Here is a 23,300-nt window from a genome sequence, read left to right as displayed (position 1 = left end):
AGAATGGGCATACAATGATGCCCCATAATCTAATTTGAAAGAATTTTTTTTCTTATAATTTACACAATGAGAGCTATCTAATTTCTTTAATCAATCTAAATAGCAGCATAAATTAAATTATCGATCAAAACATTAATATATATCTATACTTATTTCCCAAAAATCATATACACTACTTAGGATCTATACAATCATACCACAGCTACTTTGTCATGAGTACAAAAGAATAACAAAAAAAAAAAAACCCAGAGAAATTCTGATCAATCTCATACTCCTGATCCTCTGCCATAAACTAAAAATATTTAACCACATCTAATAAGCTCACAAGCCCAACAAGCAACCAAAGCTTATAATTGAACTCGACACAAGGCAAAAAAGTAATATGTATTTCAACAGTCAAATCATAACAGTAGCATTCACATAATCATATGACATTATAATAGAGAAAAAGGTAAATCAGTACAAATGTCGAATCACTAAAGAAATCATCATATTAATACTACAATCAGTAAATAAATCATATAAAATATCAAAATCAAGACATTGATAAAAATTGTCAAAATCATGTCAATGCAATAAAATCATATAAAAATAACTGTATTTGTGTATCACATGCACATAAATATCATATCAATGTCAACTAAGTATTAGTGTCCAGTGCATATACTCAATATATATCAAGAAATCAGCATATTAATAATAGTAGAACAATAGTAACATCAACATCATGGGTGGAAGTAACAATAAAGCCGTACAATAATAGTAATTCAGTAGCATGCATTATAATAACCATAATACACAAGTAAATATCATGTCCATAGTGATGTATTTCCAATATTAGTGTTAGTATCAATAACTCGTTGGCTCAATAAATATAATCGTCACTCTTTGCTAATAATAATCTCCTTATAACTTTCAATCAGTATATCACGTGAAACAGTAGAGGATAACCAACCATAATATTTAAAAAAAGCTCATCGACCCACCATCCTGTACAAGTCAATCAGTCTCTAGCCAAACATCAGTGAATAATCAATCTTTACTTATTTTCCCCAGACACATAATATTATCCACACTTATTTTCAATGCATTATAGTAAATAAAGTATAATTAGGCTAAATTCAGAAAATGTCAAAATGTCCTAATGGTAGTCAATAAAATCCTATTGAACAAAAATTCACATTATCAGAAATTAACCAACTTAGCAAAGATTGGGTAAACCATCATTCTAAAGCTTTAATATAACTGAAGCACTATTTTTAGATGTCAAATAAATTTCTGATAATACAAAAATTATTATTTTTCTCAAAATCACACAGCAAAAAATTTCTAAAATATACTAAAAATATTCAAAATCTAGATCTCTATAACATATAAAAATTTACACGATGAAATTTTACCAATACAAAATTATCCTCATTTCTTGGTAATGAAAATACAAATTTGATCGAAAAAATACCACTTGTACCGCAAGGTGTCAATTTCTTATGGATTAATACCAGTGCTTAAAAATTATGAAAAAAAAATCGTGTAATTAAAATACTATAATATCAATGCTTTGGCGAAGACGATTTGAGATTTTGACTTATATTGACTTCTGAAAAAAATTATTTGTCCGAGTCAAAATAAGAGCTTTACACATATTTAACTGATCCACTACCACCAGTATCATAGTGTATTCTTTTGACTTCGGCTGCCCTTCAATGAAGTCCATGGTCACCTCCTCCCGCACCTTTTCTGGTAGAGCTAGTGGCTAGTGGAGCCCTCTTGGAGACATAGTTAGAGACTTGTGACTCTGGCATATATCACAGCTAGCCACCACCTTCTTGACATCCTTCCACATACACTCACAATACAGTTCTGCAAAGAGCCGGCTATGTCTTTTTGGCCCCTGAATACCCCCAATGGTTGTTCCATGAAACTCCTGAAGCAAGTATGGAATGTAAGAAAAGGTCTTTGGAAGCACAAACCGTCCATAATGAAGCAACTTCTGTCCCACCACTGAATAACCCAGATGGTTATCCTTATTTTCTATCAAGTCCTCCCTAATTTTCCTCAACCCTGTATCATGTTCGCTTTCTTGCCTTAGTGTTTCCAAGTTAACCACCAAGGGAATAAACAATGCCACAATTTGTGGTTCCCCCATGGACCAGGATAAATCATATGTTGCTTTGTTTTCAACTAAAGGTCGGTACTGAATCTCGAAGTCATAGTCTAATAACATGGAAAGCCACCTTTGATACTCCTCAATGACCATTCTTTGCTCCAACAAGTACTTTAAACTCCTCTGATCAGTTCTGGTGACAAAATATCTTCCCAATAAATAAGGTAGCCACTGAACGAACAACACGATTGTCACCAGCTCCCTCTTATAAACTGACTTGAGCCTTGCCCTTAACATTAACACCTAACTGAAATAGGCCACTAGTTTTTGTTCTACATGAGTACCACTCCCAACCCAAAACCTGAGGCATCTATCTCAACTAGAAAGGGCTGGCTGAAATCTGGAAGAGCTATTATTGACACACTGATAATAGCCTTCTTCAACTCCTCAAAATCCTGGGTTGTTGACTCTCCCCACTTGAAGTTGTCCTTCTTGAGTTGTTATATCAACAACCCAACTATGGAACCGTGTCCTTTCACAAATTTTCGGTAGTAGCATGTGAGTCCCAAGAATCCTCTTAGCTCCTTCAAAGTCTTAGGTACGGGCCATCTGAGCATGGCCTCAATCTTACTCTAGTCAGCTGCCACTCCCTCCGGAGATATCATATGCCCTAAATACTCCACGCTTGGTTGGGCGAAAGAATACTTCTTATGATTGGCAATCAAAGAGTGCTCTCTTATGTTGGGCAGCACAATTCCTAAATGCGCCAAGTGCTCCCCCTCAGACCTACCATATACCAGTATATTGATAAAAAATATCAGCACAAACCTTCGCATATAGGATTGGAACCCTATTCATCAGGGACTGAAAGGTGGTTGATACATTAGTGAGACCAAAAGGCATCACCAAGAACTCATAGTGTCCCCCGTACATTCGAAAAGCTATCTTGTGGGTGTCATTGTTCGCATTTTGATCTAGTGGTATCTGAATTTCAAGTCGTTCATAGAGAATATCATAGATCCATGCAACTCATCTAACAGCTCATCAATGAATGGTATGAAAAATTTATCTGGTATAATTTCCTTATTTAGGATGCAGTATTCTACACAAAACCTCCAACTTCCATCATTCTTCATCAACAACATAGGACTAGAGAATGGGCTTACACTACGCTTGATAATTCCAGCTTCAAGCATCTCCCTAATAAGTATCTTAATCTCATCCTTCTTGACCTGAGGGTAATGATATGGCTGGATGCTAATGGGAGAAACTCCTTCCTTCATAACGATAGAGCGCTCGTGCTCCCGAGGGGGTGGCAATCCCTGGGAAAGCTATAATACCTCCCTGAACTGCTGAAAAAGTGGTTGGACCATATCTGAAATGTCCTCTACATCATCTCTCTCTCCTCCCTTCAAACTCTGGAGCTCTACCAGGAATCCTCCTCGTTCCCTTTATAAGGCCTAAACCAGGGTATTCAAAGAAACCATGGCTTGGATAAAGTGGAGTCTCCTTTAATTACCACCTTCCTCTTCTCCACCTAGATCTCCATAGCTAATGCCTTCAGTTTACCTTGGTTTCCTCTAAGATTTTTAGCCACTTCATTTCTAGAATCAAATCAGTACTCCCAACTCCAATGAGAGAAAATCCTCCATAATGTGAATTCTCTGTAGCTCTACCACCAAACCCTGACATATCCCTCTACTTTTCTTATGCACATCATCAATCCAAAACATCTCGTGTCTACTAGTCTCAACCCCAATTTGTCTACCACCTGGTTCGATATGAAATAGTGGGTAGCCCCACTATCCACGAGGATTGCCACTGCCGGTCCTCCTATTTGTCCTTTTACCTTTATAATGTGATTCGGGGTGAATCACACTATAGAGTTTAATGAAACTTCATTCACCTCAAAGTGTCAAAACTCTTCTTCATCTCTTACTGCCTATGCCTCATCCACCTCGTCATCACACACCAAAGAAGCTGCAATGTACGATTTTTACATCTATGTCATAGTATAAATTTCTCATCGCATTTGAAACATAACACCTTTGCCCTCCTATCATGTACCTCTACTTCTGTGAGGCGCTTGAAATTGCTTCTTCGGTGAAACCTAGTGCTCTTCTCCTTTGGCACTTCCCTCTAAAAAGACACCGTATGGGTTCTCGATTCCAGGATCATGAAGGTATTCCTATAAGTGCCTCCGATAGTGTTGCTTATGTTGACCTTTTCCCTTTGATATTTCTCTTCCATCATTTGTGCTAGTTCTATCGTCTCCCTCAGCCCTCTTGGCCTCACACCCTGCGTTATGCACTTATGTCTTCCTTCAGGTCCTTTATGAAATTCCCCTCCAACCCTTAGTAATTCCCTTCAGCCTACCCAATAGCAGCTCAAATTTTTGCTGGTACTCCATGATTGTTCCCTCTTGGATCATGGCACTTGCTCATGGAGGTCTCCTTCTCATATGGCTCAGAAACATTCCAACAATCCCTCTTTAAATTCTCCCAATGAATGGAGCAGGTACCTTGCCTCCCTCCACTAAAGCCAAGCTAAGGCTTTTCCCTCCAAACATAGCCCTGCCGCCATGAGCTTTTCCCCCTCCATAAGGCCATTGATAGCAAAGTAACGCTCAACCCAATACACCCATCCTTGAGCATCATCACCTTCAAAAATAGGCATTTTTAGCTTCCTCACCATAGCATCTCCACCGCAATTTCTTCTCCCATTATTGCCCCTAGGAGATGGTTCTTGATGAAAAAAACTCTCCTCATCAAACACTTTATGTTAGACTCCTTTTCTCTTGGTTGTGGCAAGGGAATCCTGGTTGAATCTAGATTGGGGTTAACAATTGGAACCACCAATAGAGTTTTTGTTTGCATCTCCAAAATCCTTCTTAACATCTCCTCCACTCCAAAATGGTTTTTCATACGATTTTCCATAGATGAAAACCTTTCTTCCATGGTAGCAAGCTTCTCATCCATGCTGGTTTTAAATTACTCCACCTCGCCTTCCAATGTCTCTATCTTCTTTGCTTCATTCAAGGATCTACATTCCAAACCACAAAAAAATAAGCAAAAAACAGTAACTAAAGTCTTCAACTGCAAAAATCAGCAAACTGGAGATACGCAGCAAAAATCTATGAGGAGAACAAAGATTTTACAAACCAGACTGGACCTACCAGTTTAACCCGTTCAACCATAAACAGATCAGACGGCCGATCCGGCCACTCTAAAAACTGCTTTTACATCAAACAAACTGAGCCAGTCATAACTGTCGGTTCAATCAACGAACCAATGAACCGGCCCCAATTCTTTTGAACTTGCCAGTTCAATTACCACATTTGTTTAATAAATAAATAAATTTATTTATTTATTATATTAAAGATTAAATATAAAATAATTTTCTTAAATAAATTAATTAATTTATAATTAAAACATTTAATTTTAAATTACCATGAAATTTTTATTGTATTTATTTGCCCAAAATCACCAGGAAGCATCTTCACATGGCCCCACCACTCCATGTATAAATCAGTAATAATTTATATTAAATTATATAATTATATGTAAATTAAATTTAGATTAAAAATCAAATTAAAAAATTTAAAAATATTTAAATTTAAATTTATCATATTATTATAAGTGTAAATTCTTAGAATTACGAGATTTGAGAATTTTTTGCTCTTATGTGAGATTTTAAAAATAATTCTTTTAATTAATTATGTAAGTTTTATGTTTCATAATTTTTATTTTGTTTAATTTTGTATCATATTTGAAATGATAACCTCATTAGTATGTTAATTTAACTATTTTTTATAATATTATTATTTAATATGTCATCCGGTTCGACCCCAGTTAGACCGGTCGAACCAGTCGAACCGTGAACCTCTCCTCCCCGTTCGTTGTCAAATCCAATTTTTAGAACATGAAATTTTGGTCCACGACACTGCTCTGATACCAATTTGATATGCCTTGAAGATAAAAACAACTAACGAACAATGGAAAAACTACATAAATACTAATAAAAATGACTGATTTTGGATTATAACTTCAATTGGAAAGCAAGATACAAACTATCTACAATTCGAGAGGTAGATCGGCTCTCCCAAACAACCTAGATGCCACTAGGAAGCTCTAAAAAAAAAGCTACAGCAAAATAAATCCTGAACTTAGCCGTAAATAAGCTTCTCCTACTTCCCACCTAAATCAGCCCCCCTTCCTAATATATTTCTCTCTCTAATTTGAATTTCAATTAAGAAATCCTTCATAATTAATTCCTTCCTTAATTTCTCTTCTCACGTTAATGTTTTACTGGGTCCCACAAAAAAGAGATGAAAGCTATCCAAGTTTAGCCCCCCCTTGGTTCGTCCCTCCCTGGTCTAGGGTCTACAAGAGCAGTCGGTCAAGCTCTTCCCTGGTCCACCCCCCAAGGGCTGCCGATGTATCATTAACATCTCATACTTATATAAAATAAATGACGAGGGAAAATTTATAAAGCCAACCTAATAAATTGAGATAAGCTAATTATGGTGATGGCATATGACATAAGTTTGACATGTTTATATATCTACAGTCGCTTGTTGCATTTTTATGGGCTCTAAATTTAATGCAAGCATCAAGCAAAATATTCTCAAACTAGCATTGCATGATTTATGCATGCGAAACAGGAATATAGTTTTTTGAGAATAATATGGTAACATAGCAAATTAGATAGGATATGATAAATATTATCATTTAGACCATGGTAACTTGTCAAAAGAACAATGAAAATAAATAAACAAATACATAAATATGATATATTTTCTACCAGTACTTCACCATTGCTGAAATAATAATCTTGCCTGGCATTGGCGTGGAAAAGAAAGGATTTGTTACCAATTTTATACTGAACCCCACTTGAAATTTTTTTTGCATCTTCCTCTAGTTGCATCCGTTTTAAATTTGGCTTTATTGTAGCTTTCTTTCTTGAATTCTTTTGTAGACAGGATTGTAGGGAGAAACAGGATGGAGGGTAACTGCTTCTCAAAATTCTTGGGGGATCAGAAGTTCTATTTTCTATAAGAGTCAGGGCGGCCTTGTGAGTCATTCTGTCGATAGAGAAGAGGGAAAATATTATATGTAAGAGAGCTATGATGCACGGACACGGACACGGCGACACGGCACGACACAGACACGGGACACAGCTTTTTTTGAAAATATAGGACACGGGTACGGCGCGGACACGGCAATACATATATATATATATGTAATATCATATTAAAAATGACAAACAATAATAAATGAATGACATGATAACTTGTCTAGCTTATAATATAAAATATTTAATACAAAATATCTAGTACAATCACAAAAATATAAGCAAATAATCACTTACTACAACATCAAGCATTCAAGCTTCAACTACTATGATTAGCTTTAGAGATTTATTTTTGGCCTTCAATCTCATCATCATTGAATATCACTGCTTTCAACTATGGTTCAACAAGAGAGATTTGTAATTGTGCAAAAAGAGAGGAGATGAAAATACCTTCACTGCCAAAGAGAAATGAAAATGAGAATATTCGATGAATGGGTATTAAATGCAGACGTTGATTTGGTGTTGTGGATAGAAAATAAGAAATTTAGTTTAAATCTCGCCAAATATAAGAAATTATATTTTAAAAAAAATTAATAAAATATTTAAGATACGCATGTCGGACACGCGTGTCCAATTTGTTTTTAATATTTTTTTAATCGGACGCGTTTTCGGCGTGTCCCACACGTGTCAGAGGAGTGTCGGACGAGTGTCGTGTCATACACGGTGTCGGACGCTGCACGCCTCTTTGAGGAGAAGTGTCGGTGCATCATAGTAAGAGAGGGATTGGAATGGAGACTTCCAATGGAGAGAGATCTTCAGGGTGTGAGAGGAACAAGAGGAAGAGAAAGAGAGGATAGAGGAGAGAGGACAGGGAATCTCGATTCAAACATAAATTCATTATAAGATTAAGCCATAAAATCATATCATTTAATTTAAAATAAAAATAAATATTAGAATAATTTAGAAAAAATATAGAATAATCATGATGCATATCTTACATTCTTCCACTCCCATAAAGCTGATAGAGCTCTTCACCTAAAGAGTCATGCAGAAGCACTTGCTTAGAGTTTGATTTACACAATGGAGGAGGTGATAACTGATTTATGAAGACCACTTGGATTTTCATCATGTGCAGATTTGATGCAAAAAGTAGAATATGTCAGATGTTTTTTAATCATTGTTTGATTTATACCATAGAAGTAAATCCCATTATTATATGTGTATGAGTAGAAAAATAAGACTTCTAAAATACATAGGACAACCTAAATGTCTAAAGAAAATAATATTGAAATTTGCATATCAATCAATTTCTTCAGCTCAATAATAAAAATAGCATAAGATATATTAGCCTCAATATCGTCAATGGGCTTGAGCACTTCAAATTTAGGCTAGCCTCAAGCAAAACCTCAAAGTCAAGCTTAGTAAAATATTCAATTAATAGTGATTGATCACTCATTAAGCTCATTTGAAAAGCCCAACAACAACAACAATATCAAGCCTTTATCCCACTACGTGTGGTTAGCTACATAAATCATTTTTCACCATTGTGTCCTGTTAAGAGTTAAATTCTCATTTAAATCTAATAAAGAAATGTCATTTGTAATAATTTATAACTAAGTCTTTTTAGGTCTACATCTACCTTTCTTAACATAGGCCAAATCTAATACATCTACTCTCCTAAAAGGGTCATCGGAAGGCCGCAGTTTTACATAACCAAATCATCTAAGGAGACTCTCTCTAATCTTATCTGTCACTAGAGCTACTCCAACAATTTCACAGATATGCTCGATTTGTATCCTATCTCTAAGAGTAAATCCACTCATCCGCCTGAGCATCCTCATCTCAGCAACACTTAACTTAATATTATGCTTCTCTTTTAATGGCCAACATTCTGCACCAAAAAGCATTGCAGGTCTCACCACCATCTTATAAAATTTTTCCTTAAGCTTGAGAGGTACTTTTCTACCACACAACAAACCCGAAGCATTCCTCCACTTCAACCATTCAATTTGAATTCTACTAAAAATATCATCATCTATTTCACCATCACTTTGAACAATAGACCTAAGATATCTAAAACAAGTACACTTATTAATGACTTGATCACTCAAAGTCACAAACCCCATACTAGATCTATTACTACTAAAATTACACTCCATGTAAGCCCAAATAATCATAATAGCAACTTTTATATGCTTTCTCAATGCAAAGATCAGGTTTTTTGACCTGGTGAGGTGACAAAGTGATGCAACGCCAACATACATAAACAAGACTGACCGGATCCCAAAACATAGCACTTTATCAAGATTAAAATACATCATCATCATTATTCAAAAATCTCAAAGCAAGAAGCATGATCAAGAATTATTGGCCCCTCACTCTTTGGATTCCACCATATGCATAATCAACAAGACAACTCAACTTTCCACCATACTTAGTCAGCCGCTCAACTTAATGTGCAAGTAACATGTCCAAATTCTATCCAAAACAACATGATTGGACACTCTAGGCAAAATCAAGTTGATTTCAATTGATCGAAGGCTAAGTCAAATTGGCAAGCTATTCTATGTAACTTTTTCTTTTTTGCTTGTGATACAACATGTAACCCTTTCCATGATCATAATGAAATATTAAATTCATTTGCTTGTGTTCAAATTATGGTGAAGCTTTGTGTTCAATCCTTCCATGGAAGCATTGGTTAGTTCCTAAGATATCTACTTGTATATTCACTCTTCCCTCTCCATCTCTACTCTTGGTTATACTAAAACCTAGCCCTATTCACCTCGCCCTACTTCGCAGCCAACAGTCACCATCTCCAACTCCAAATACGAATACACATAGCTCTCAAGTAACCGTCCTTTTCCATAGCCCTAAGCCACCTACAAACCTTCACAAGCTTCTATACTTCCTCTCCTTATTAGAAAACCTAATACCACCCTCTCTCCACTCTTGAAGCCACAATGCATCCCAACTGAAGCCCTCATCACTTCCATTAGCCATAAAAATATCCTCCTCTTCACATCATCTTTCGGCCACGCTTCCAAACTTCATAAAACACAACCCTAGCTCTTCTATATAATCAGCAAGGCTTCTCCCATATCATCACCAACCAACACAAGCAAAGTGAGAGCCTTCCTACATCAAAATGCTCCCACCACCATCATACAGGGCCTCAAATTTATAGATTTGGCACATGTTTTTGAACAATTGGAATATGAGAAATTGATGCATAATATAACATATCATCATAAGATGGTTTTAGTAGGAGATGTAAAGGTTAATCATTTGTATAGTTGTTATACCACATTCAATCATCATTGAAATATTGGCTGTCATATGTATAGTCATCATATGATACTAAATTATCATGGAAAGAACGGTTATGAACATATGCATTAATGCTAGTCTATCTTAAAGATGAATTGTTATCTTCATGAGATTGACAATGATTAGAATGATGGTCATGATTGCCATATGATTCATTATAGTTTCATGTTGATAAGAATAATTATGAACATGTGTAATCATAAGAGTTATGATGCGACCTAAGTTTCTAAAAATTTTATGGAGAACACTTAGGAAAGCAACTAGGGAATTCTTCCTTTCAATAAATCATAAACATCCACAAAATAGAACATAAAGAAGAAACAAGTCAATTTAGAAAACTGCTACAAAATTCGAACTGAAAAAACAACTAAAAAGTAAGATAAAAAAATTACACTCAGAACAACAAACTAGTCACCTTACCGGCAAACTTTTAAAATATAGGATAGGTGCTCAAAGAAAGATCTAACCCGGAATCCACCACTGAATTGATCCGGCACAAGTCCACCATTCACCAGCAAATACCAACCAAAACGTGGCAGCAAACAACTTGAAGTTCACAAGAGAAGAAGGATATAGTTGGACGGTTACCGTGAAAATAGAAGAAGAGGAAGAAGACCAAAACGAAATATAAGAAGAGATGGGAATATGAGACTACCTCGCAAGCTAAAACCCGCAGGTTTGTATGTAAACACTTCACCAAAAACTCCCTCCAATATAAGCAAACAACCCTCATATATAGGAAAAAAAAAAAGAGCCCAACAGCCCCATAAATGTGCAGCCCCCCGAGCAACCAATAAGAGCCATCAATACATAGGAAATAGCAAAGGGAGGGGAACAAACAACATGGGTAAACAATCAACCAAGAAAATCTACCTAGGAAACCAGCAGTCACCACATCTTTTGGAGCAACATTACATAGGAAATAGCAAAGAGAGGAGAACAGACAGCATGAGGAAACAACAACCAAAAAAATATGCCTAGGAAACCAGCAGGAAACCAATAGCCACCAACAATATTAGCTTTATGGGAAATGGACAGCAACCGAAACAACACACCAACACGGAAATCGAAGGGACAAAGTGAAGGAAAGGGAGAGATATTTCCAAGAGCACCAACCAAGCAAGATCATTGGTTGACTTCCATCATAGGGAAAATAAAAAAAAAACAATACAATCATAAAAGATTACATAATATTTTTCTACATCAAGTTATATGTATGATTATTATTTAATTCATTAACTATTTCAATCATTATGTTAATGCAATAATCCCGCCATTCCTTAATGTCCATAAATTGTATAAAGTCACCTGACATAAGATATTTTTTTTTAGGCTTATTACAATATTGAAGAAAAGCATATCTATCAATTAAATCTAAATCATATCTTGATATCTATAGCAAATGTGCTGAACTTAGATGCTGAAAAGATTTATAAAACATCTTAATAAATTTGTAGATTTGATTCCAAATTAAGAGGACACAATAGAGAAAGAATTCATGTGATCGACTTCACATAGTGGGATAAAGGCTTCTTGTTGTTGTTGATGATGATTCCAAATTGGGTTAGGAGAATTATATAGTTCCACTGCCAATAATATATGAATGTGATGCTCACAAGTATAATTATTACATCTTATGCAAGTCATTCTTTTTTATTTTTTTAGTTTTGAATGCTTCAAGCTAATAATTTAAGAAATTCACATGACTAAACTCTTCCGCCTGGGCATAATGTTACAATTTTTTCACAAATTAAGGTTACAATTAAAATCAGCATTTCCATTTTCTTCATTTTTTTGATGAAATTTAGTGTATGCCAAATAATGGTAAGGGAAAGATATAGTGCCAAGGATTTAGATGTAATTATCTTCAAAATTTTAGCTAACAGTTGATATAAAAAAGAATTTCTTGCCGATTTGATAATTACATTTTTTATTTTCCTCATTGAATTTAATTTTGATAGTAGCTTTGTTTTTTTTTTTGGATGTGCTGGATTTGGCGAGGAGAGAGAGTTCGAGAAGAAAGCTTCTCAATATTATTGAATTACCCAAAGAAAGAAAGGAATTAAAAATCTTACTTTTATAGGAGAGATGAAGAAATGCTTTGGGAAGTTGTTTTCCAATAAGGACTAATGAGAGATGATTTCATGCAGTAAGGAGAGAGAATACTTTATGGAGGACTGAGATTGATACGGAATCGGAGGTTTTTAATGAAGGGGCTGTTTGGTTGCCTATATTTAGAATGTATTGTAAAGTAAATGCAAGGTTTTTAACTTTTTATGTGTTTGGTTTGATGTAAAATAAATGCAAAGTAAATGAGCAAAGTATTTGAAACTCCTTGGATAGCCAATTTGCGGTGTATTCCAAACCTACTCAAATCGGGCGAGTTCCGAATACCGAGCACGAAAGAATCTGTAACACAGGAATGAGGCACGAAAGAGACTCTTCGTCTATCGCAAAACCCCAGCTATTTCGGTCATTTTCTCTCACAAAATCCAGGGAAACATAAGCTCTCTCCATCACTCTTCCTCACGAAATCCAGCTCTCGCGAAATCCTGCCATGCTCGTCGTTCTTCCTCACGAAATCCAATCTTCGGATTTGTGCTTGTCGGGTGTGTTGCTTTCTCTCTCATGAAATCCAACCATGATATTCTTCCAACAAAGTATGGTATTACCTTGTGAATTTATTGTAGTTTTATTCATCGTTTTGCTTTTTGGTAGAATATAGGCTAAATATTAGTCAAATTAGTTTTCATTTCTAAACTTAGATTCTAAAACCCACTCGTCTCTTTGCCCCAAATCCAAATTCTAGAAACCCTGAATCATCAAGAAGAGAGAAATTTTCAAAATACATTGTTTTTACTTTACACTGCATATGTCTTACTAAACAAGAAAAATAGTTCCCCTATATTTACTTTACAGGCAATCAAACAGCTCCAAAGTATTCTTAATACACTTTATTTACTTTACACTGCGTTCCTTTTTTAAGCAACCAAACAGCGCCGAAGAGAAAAAGAAATATGTACAAGTGTGAGAAGGACATGATGGAGATATAGAGAAAAGAAATGAGAGATAATCTTGATTCAAATGTTCTCTATTATTACATTATTCAACTTTAAGCAATAAAAGCTTTCTTTATAGAATAAGGTTACATATAATTCAAACTATATATTTCCAAAAAAGTTTATTATCAAATTTAAAATAGGAATCTAAAAAATAATCACAAAGATTAGAAATTATATTAAAATTATCTAGAATAATCTTCATGACTAGAATAAATAAAGGTTATTGGCATGCTAAAAGCAACTATTTTAATGATTAGCCTTTTTCACAAAATTACAAATTCAGAATTTTTTTTCTTGCTTCAATGGCACGTCATATTTTCATAAATCTTCTAAGGGTATAAGATTCAAAGCTACAATGAAAACATTTTCAACATACATGGAAAAAGTGAAGATATAAGGCATCAAGCCCCAAAGCTTAAGGAAACAGGACATATATCAAGTTTACAACAGTTTTAAATTTTAATAGGAGAATATTCTAAATCAAATTAAGCACTCATTCCACATTTCATGTGAGTGCAAGGAATCTTTAAAGAAAATTTATTTAGAAGGTCAAAGCTTCAAGCCATTAAAATAACCTTTAGAAATATATAGTTAATCTTATATATGTCAACCCTTCACACAATTCATTGCCAGAAATACTATAGAAACATTAATGCTGATGATTTCCGATTATTTGATTTTTCTCTCTTCCTTCTTAAATTTGCAATTAGAATTACTTGATTTATACCAATTCTTGAATTCAATCCTAAGGATTGAGAGTATTTAAGAGAGGAGATTTCAGAGGAGAGAGCAGGGTATTTAATTCTTACCAATAAATTGCAAAAGGCATCTCAAGAATTAGTAATTTTTATGGGCATAAAAGAGCCTAAGGAATCTCAATTGTACAGCACGAGAGAAAATATCACCGTATGGAGATAGGAATTGGGATTTACTAGTTTGTCAATGGGGAGAGAATCGAACATTTAAGAAAGAAAGAAAAATACAGAATAAAGTGCAAGAATCTTTTAGAAATGTTTTCATGATTGGATTAATCAAATTGTAAGGAATAAAGAACTTATTTATAAAAGCAAGTTCAAATTTAAAAATAAATTTAAAACTTAAATCTTGATACTAAAAATATAAACATCTATTTCAAAATAAAGATAAAGCAAACAAATAAATATACAACAATATCAAGCCTTTATCCCACTACATGGGGTCAGCTACATGAATTTTTCTCCATGGTGTCCTGTTAAAAGTCAAATTCTCATTTAAATCTCATAAAGAAAGGTTATTTCTAATATTTTCTAACCAAGTCTTTTTATGTCTACCTCAACCTTTTTTAACAGAAGTCAAATATAATACATCTACTCTCTTAACAGGGTCATCGAAAGGCAGTCGTTTTATATGACCAAACTACCTAAGGCAACTCTCTCTAATCATATCTTCCATTGAAGCTACTCCAACCTTTTCACGTATATGCTCGTTTTGTATCTTGACTCTAAGAGTAAAGCCACTCATCCACGTGAGCATCCTCATCTCTGCAACACTTAACTACTATTATACTTCTTTTTTAATCGCCAATATTTTACACCCTAAAGCATTGCAGATCTCACCACCATCTTATAGAATTTCCCCTTAAGTTTGAGGGAAACTTTTCTATCACGCAATAAGCCCGATGCATTCCTCCGCTTCAACCATCCAACTTGAATTCTACTAATAATATCCCTCTCTATTTCACCATCACTTTGAACAATAAATTCAATATATCTAAAACATGTACTCTTATTAATGACTTGATCTGCCAAAGTCACAATTCCCCACTAGATCTATTGCTACTAAAATTACACTCCCTATATTCGATTTTAAATCTACCCAAATGAAAAACTTTAGACTCTAAGGTTGACCTCCATAATTCAAGTTTACCTTCAACTCCCTCTCTTGTCTTATCATCAAGGAGAATATCATCAACAAAAAGAAAACAGCGGGGTACAACCTCTTGCAAATGTATAGTGAGAACATCCATGACTAAAGCAAAAAAATATGGGCTTAAGGCTAATCCTTGATGTAATCTAACTGAAATCATCGATTAAAAAGGCGTTCGAGGCGGACGCCTCGAGGCGTAACTTAATTAATATAATTTAAATATTAATAATTAAGAAAATTAATTAAATACTTAATAGTATAATTAGTGCATAAATTAATTGACAAATTAGTAATATAATTATTAATTAAATATTAATATAATTGGCCTAGTTAATATAAATTAAAATATATATTATTAAATATATAATTAATAGTATTAATAATAATTATTGAGTAGCTTGTATCGCTCAGTACATGCTCGGTACCGAGCCAGTACTGCTCGGTACTGAGCAAGTATATGCTCGGTACTGAGCGGTACATGCTCGGTACCACTAGGTACACGCTCGGTACCAAGCCAGTACCACTAGGTACATGCTCGATATTGCTCAGTACATGCTCGGTACCGAGCCAGTACCGCTCAATTCCGAGCGGTATATGCTCGGTATCAAGCGGTACACGCTCGGTACCGAGCGGTACATGCTCGATACCGAGCGGTACATGCTCGACATTGTTAATTACTTTATTTTTATCATTTTTTTGGCTTACGCCTCGAGGCTTACGCCTCGCCTCGCTTAGCAAAAACGCCTCGATTCCCGATTTCGCCTTTTAAAAGGTTGACTGAAATAGAAAAATACTAGGTCAAACCACCTTGTGTTTGAAAACAAGTAATAACTCCTCCATACATATCCTTAATGACTTGCATATAAGCATTATTAACCTGTTTCTTTTCTAGAACTCTCCATAGCACTTCTCTTAGAACTTTATCAAATGTTTTCTCTAAATCAATAAATATCATATATAGATCCTCCTTATTCTCTCTATAATTCTCCATCAAACATCTCAATAAATGTATAGCTTCTATAGTAAACCTACCCGGCATGAATCCAAATTAATTTTGAGAAACATTAGTATCACGTCATAACTTATGCTCAATAACTCTCTCCTATAGTTTTAAAGTATGACACATCAACTTAATTACTCTATAATTCACACAATCTTGTGCATCACCTTTATTCTTAAAAATATGAATCCACACACTCATTCTCCATTCATCTGAAATTTTTTTAGTCTTCAAAATAATATTAAAAAGTTTAATAAGCCAAGAAATTCCTTCATCTCCTAAGCAGTTTCACACCTCTATTTGGATCAAATCCAACAGCTTTTTCACACTTTATTTTCTTTAAAGCCTCTCGAACTTTGGTTTTACTAATAGGCCGATAGAAATAAAAAAACTTTATTTTCATTTAGGGTACTAAGGTCACTAAAGTCAATCATATTCTCACAATCTTCATTGAAAAGTTTAGCAAAATATCTCATCCACCTTTGTTGAATAACCTCTTCTAATAAAATCACTTTTTGATCTTCATCCTTAATACACTTCACGTGAACATAAATCCATATTACACCTATCTCTTTGCTTGAATAACTTATACAAGTATATAATATATTATATAAATCATTAAAAGCTAACAATTAAATATAAAAAATAAAATTAAATCCTAAAATTAATTTAGAAATATCTAGGGGGGTGTTTGGTTGCAAGTATTTAGAATTCAAGTGTATTTAAATAAAGTGTGAAGCAAATATAGTGTATTAGTAATACACTAATACTCACTATTGTTTGGTTGATAGTAAAACAAATTTTGGATATAATCTTTGTGTTCAATCGAAAGAAAAATAATATATGTATATCACTATTAAATACATAAGCCAGGCGAACAGGAATTGTTGAAGCTAGTGGAGTCAGGCAAAGGAAGAAGGGCACACAAGGAGCAATTGGTGGGCACAATAAAGAGTGATTGATGATTTGCGGGAACAAAGCAAGGTCTTTGTGCAAGGGAGAGTATCCCTATTATGATAAGATGGGAGCGTCTATGCCTGTGAGGACAAGAGAAGGAAAGCAACTCTATCGCACCGGATGCACAAGAAAGTATTTACATCATCTATCTTGAATTCACCTAAATTGGGAAAATTTGTAATACATAAAAAGTGAACTAAAGCAAGGATTTCATCTCAAAAAAATACTTTCTATTTGTTTTTCATACAATCAAACGCCTAAAATTACCCATACATTTGGAATACAGCCAACTCAAAACCCCTCCAACCAAACAGAAAAGACTAGAATAATTTTGATGCATGCCTTTTATTGCATCAAAAATCTTGTGACATAAGTAGATATTCTCCTAGAGGATTAAAAAAGCGCTTTCCTGGAAATTTAGTTTTTATGATGTTGGAGATATAAACCACTTCATGAACATCTCTTAAGTCTTTTGTGTATACAAATTGAACACAATAAATAGAATATGGAGGCTTCATTTTAGATGTCACAATAAAAGATCCCATAATCACATGACATTGGCAACAATAATAACATGATCACAGCCTGTGATTTGGTGAGCAACGAGATACTATTTTTGAAACATAAAAAACAACCTCATATAAATGAAAAAGAATAGTAAAAGAATTTTAAAATATATGGATCAATCTCTTTCTTCATCTCAATATAAGTTTCATCACTAAACTAGGATATAATCTTAGATTTAAGCTCAAGTACAATCAATTGCACAACCACAAGATTAGGCTAAATAAATGCCACAATTATAAATGATAGATCATCATCATCAAACTTATGCGATAGTAAACTTCATAGGTCAACTCAGCATGAGGAATTGTTTCAAAACTAATGGAAGTGGCAGATGCAAAACCTTGACAAACATGCAATCACAATAAGAAGATTTTGGATGGGTTAATGAAAAATAGCAAATAAAAGTAAAAATAAAAATAAAAAATAAAAGATTTTGGATGGGGAAGAACTGAATGATTATAACCATCTTAAGATCAATGCTAATGATAATATTCATACTCTTCATGAGACACCCAATAATCATATAAATATTGAAAATGATCATAGGCATCAACATTGGTATGCCTTGAATATGATTGATAATATATATGAGATTATTGATGAAAAGAATGATAGTCTGGTTGTAACACAACTCATTATAATTATAAGGCTCAATATAAGATGAGTCGTTGTAGTTATCCTATTAATAAGATCGAGATTATGATCATACATGTAACCATGAGAGATGCATAATTATTGTTTGATTCTACATTTTTTCCATTTAATATCTTGAGGCAATATTTTAAGTCATCATCATATGATATGCTTATCCTTAAATCAGATTAATATATAATGTTTGAGACTTGTAATAACGTAGAAAATATATTTGACTCTCATCTAAGCAATGCCCATAAAATGTTCTCAACTTAGATGCTTATGCGCTAGATAAAACATACTAATAAATTTCTAGCATCAGTTCCAAAGAGAAAAAAGAGATTTTTTAAGCTGCATAGGTGAGCTTATATGTTTTTGATGCATCACCTGAGCATGAAATATGCATCTTACATAGATACATTTTCATAACTTAATGGATTTCATGGCAATAGGAGAAGAAATTCATATGACTAAATGATATTCAGTGCAATTTTTTCTCTTTTATGGAAATTAGTGTTGGTGTGAAATAGATAATGGGTAGCTAGCTTAAGAGAATTCAGCTTTCATAACAATTGATGCTTGTTACAAATATGATTACAAGGATCTAGCTGATGATCTTCCATAGTTTGATTTCTTCCATCTTTGAATTGGCCGTTAAAATTAAGAGGGCAGTTTTGAGAGAGGTCATATCAAATTCTTTAAGAAAATGTAAATAGCTTCTAACGAATTGATGAGAGAGATAAAGAAGCCTCGATAATCTCAATTTTATGGCAGGAAAAAGATTAGCGGAGGATGCATTCTTGATTTTGCAAGTTGGGGGAGGAGAGAGTATAAACCATACAAGAGAGAGAGAGAGAGAGAGAGAGAGAGGAGGGAGAGAGAGAAAGAGGGGAGAGAGAGAATAAGGAGAGTAGTCTTTCCAAATTTCACTACTAATTGGATCAATCAAATTCCAATTTGCAAGTAATAAAACAACTATTTATAGAAATAATTTAAAATTAAAACAAAATTTAAAACTTCAATGCAAACAAATCACTAAAAACATATCATCTAATTCAAAATAAAGAAAATTCTAACAAATAAACAAAAAAATTGGGGATGTTTGATTTGAAATAAAAGGCATGTAAAATATTTCAAATGCAAGTATTTGGTTTGAAGTAAAAGAAATGCAGTCTAAAATTTTGATGTGCTTGGAATTCACCCTCTAGTTCAATTTTGGTGTATTTAAAAATCATTAAATTTGGTCAATTTTCAAACACTGTAAATTCTCTTCCATTGTCTCCACTACCAGCCTATATTCAATTATAAAATAAAATTTCAAAGCATTTAGAATTTATCCTCTAATTCAATTTTTGTGAATTGAAAATCAATAGATTTGGCCCGATTTTGAAATTCATTGTAAATCTCTCATTGCCGCCGCCGCCGTACACCGCCATTGTAGGTCACTTCCCACCACTGCACTTGCCATTCTCACCGCTTGTTGTCAGCCATCCACTAGCATTGGCATTGGACTTTACATTTCATTCATTTTAATTTAAGTCAAATAAAAAAAAAATTATCATTTGTATTTATTTCATACTCATCCAAACAATTCAAAATATTTTAAATATATTGTATTACTTTTACACTGCATCTCCTTTTACTCTACATTACTTTTTTAGCAAGCCAAACAGCCTCTAAAATGAATGAAAATTTAATCTAAAAATACTAGAAAATTCTAGCAATTGATAAAATAATTTTGAAACATGTATTGTATAGCATCATACACCAGATTAAATAACAAAAAATAAAATTTTAGATTATACACCATGACAATCTCATCTAAAGTTTTATAAAACTCATTTGATTGTTGCAAGCATAGAGAATTGGGATATCATCATTTAATTTCCAAAAAGAAGAACAAAAAAATAATACATTTATTTATTACATAATAATTGATTCATGACTAGCACTAAATGCAACACTTAATAGAAATGAACGGCAAAGGATTCATAAATTATACAAACAAAAAGCATAAAAATTATACACCTTGATAATCTCATCATAAATTTTATAAAACTCATTTGATTGTTTGCAAGTATGGAGAATTGAGATATCTTCAAATAACTTCCAAAAAGAAGAACAAAAAAAGTTATACATTTATACGTTTCATATTAAGCTGGTTCATGAATAGCAATAAATGCAACACTTAATAGAAATGAATGACAAATGACTCATAAAGCTGTCCCCAACAATACTAAGTGTGATCACAATGATAATGATAGTAAATTAAATTTCAAGGTGAGTGCACGCCAATGGTGGGACGCCCCACATATCAAAAGTTCATCCTAGCAGAAATCAAAAATTTAAAATGAACATGCAAGGATAGCATAAAAATTTCCACCTTTCCCATTAAATTTTCATGGTAATTAACTAACTAAAATAAAAAAAACATAACACTGAATGCTATCAAAAGAAAAAAAAAAAAGGTGAAGTCCTGAAACTTAAATTACAAATTCCAACAAGTAAATCCTCATATCACACAACAAAACCATGGAACTGACCTCCAATGGCAATGAAATTGAACTTCAAACCATCCTCTCCAGCTCATCCAGTTTTTATCTTATCCTGGAGGTTAAGGCTTTCCTTAGCCTCCAAAGGAGTAGATGTCTCGTTCCTGATCCTCTTAATCTTCGGACTTGACAGCGCTTTATGTGCAAAACCATATATCTTGAGTACCTGATTATCAGCGAAATTGAATGCCCTTTCCATGCTGCTGATGCATCTCTCAACTGGATAATCCCCATAGCTACCACAGGGCTTGCATCCTACAAAATGGGTCACAAAAGGCCATCTTTCATCACCCAAACCAGGATGATGCTTTTCCATCATCTCCTCATACTTATCAACCAGCCCAGCCCAGAATCCATGTAAGTAGTAAGAATTTTCTATGAAAACTTTAGCCCCCCATGTATCCTGCTGAGAAAGAAGAAGATAGATGAGCGCCGATTGGTCATCAGCCTCGAATGCTGGCCGCCCTTTTAAACTGGCAGTAAGAATCCGACCAGCCTCATCCCTAACTGGTCCCTTCGGGCCCATAGGCGCCCAAGTGTCTAGCAAATCTAGCGACCATTGGCAATTCCGGAAAAGGAAACTCCCTGTATTAAGGGCGATCCAAGAATGCTGGTCAAAAAGAAGGTCGGGGTAGCCGTGGATGACGAGATTATAGCCCTCGTATTTGTTTACCGGGATCTCGAAGGCCATGTCGGTGAAAAGCGCGTCACTGTCCATCCACCAGATCCACTCAACCTCCGGGTGAGAAAGCATCAAGCGACGGATCAGGGGGAGCTTGGCCCAATAACCAGCCAACTCCCGATCGAGGTGAGCCATGTTGTGGATGATCTCAATCCCGTGAATACGGCAATAGTCGATCTTGTTCTTGGTGGCCTTGAGAAGATAATGGTCACCGAGAGGGTTATCACAAGGATTGGGCGGTGACCCCGTAACAAGCAAAATCTTCGGCTTCCCGCCTGCTATTCGACTAGGAAATCCAGGATTCGCGGTCAACCACTGCTCTCGCTGCTGATCCCAATCAGAGACCTTAGGGCCTAGCTTGTAGCTCTTACCCGCGGCATAGGCCGCTGCATCAGCTCCAGCCAGAGTGATGTTGTCGACGGTTGTGATGTTGACAACTGCGGCAATGGAGAATTGAGCAGCACCAACCTCATCAGGTTCGGAATCGGAGCGGATCTCGAGGAGGATGCGCTCGATGTCCTCGACGACCCTCTGGTCGGAGTCAGCGTCAGATACTCCGCCAAGGTTTCCAACCCCGATGGTGCCGCGGAGGACAAGTATAGTGACGAAGCCGCATAGGATCGTGATTTTGATGTTGTTGAACGTCTTCTGGATCTGCCGTCTACGTGATCCTGCGGCAGATCTCGTGGTCGGAAGGCCCGACCTCTTCACCTCCTGCAACATTCGATGTCCGCGCCTTGCTTCTCTCTCTCTCGGCGATCTCGCTTATCTCTGGAAAGAGAAGGTCGCTTCGTCGGCCCAAGGCGTGAAGTTTAGAAGAAGAGAAGAGTGAAAAGTTTGGGGATTGTTGTTAAAACAACCCCGGATGGGAGATTCTACTTCGTCCTTAAATATCTAAGGGTGGTCGGACAGCTCAACATCTACTTGGCATTTAGGAAAGTAAATGGATCGGGGACTTGGGGAAATTATTAGTTGTGGATATCGGACCTAGCTCTAGGTTCAAACATTAATAGAAAGATGTCATGTTGTGCTATGATGATTCGACAATCAAACTTATAATAAAGTTAAAATTTAGCACGTCCTTTTCATTTATCGTGTGGCCCGAAGACCCATCCGGGATCCGGACGTGAATAGTCACTTTTTACTGAAAAATAAACTGCGGGCATTGTCGCAAATTCAATTGGAGGCTGTTCAGTCTTCCTTGTCGCAGGATCTGTTCATCTTCGGCGATCGAAGCTCCTTCGTTTGCTCATCAATTTCATTGTAGGAAGTCATGCCTAAGGTATTTTCATGCGTTAAAGTACTTTTTTATAGTGTCAAGTGTTTGTTGTATTTTTCTCTACAAATGTTTAAAGGATTTAGGATTTTTTCTCTACAAATCGTTTTTCTCACACAATGGAACTATTGATATAACATAATGTTTGTTGCAATAGGATTT

At 34.9% G+C, this 23,300-nt stretch overlaps 1 protein-coding gene across 1 annotated transcript; it reads right to left on the bottom strand.

Annotated features, from left to right (window-relative positions):
• Nucleotides 1-21,074: 21,074 nt before the first annotated feature.
• On the bottom strand, nt 21,075-22,679 carry LOC110112650 (probable glycosyltransferase 2). The gene has a single exon (XM_020844943.2). It carries the CDS (start codon nt 22,583-22,585, stop codon nt 21,215-21,217), a length of 1,371 nt encoding a protein of 456 aa, XP_020700602.1. The 5' UTR covers nt 22,586-22,679; the 3' UTR covers nt 21,075-21,214.
• Nucleotides 22,680-23,300: the final 621 nt, after the last annotated feature.

This window comes from Dendrobium catenatum, unplaced genomic scaffold, assembly GCF_001605985.2.
Source record: "Dendrobium catenatum unplaced genomic scaffold, ASM160598v2 fragScaff_scaffold_1586, whole genome shotgun sequence".
NCBI classification, from domain to species: Eukaryota; Viridiplantae; Streptophyta; class Magnoliopsida; order Asparagales; family Orchidaceae; genus Dendrobium; species Dendrobium catenatum.
This window is presented reverse-complemented; position numbering and strand designations above follow the sequence as displayed.

Excerpts from the sequence above, each read along its gene's own strand:
- LOC110112650 (XM_020844943.2), bottom strand. The coding sequence starts at position 22,585 with ATGTTGCAGGAGGTGAAGAGGTCGGGCCTTCCGACCACGAGATCTGCC.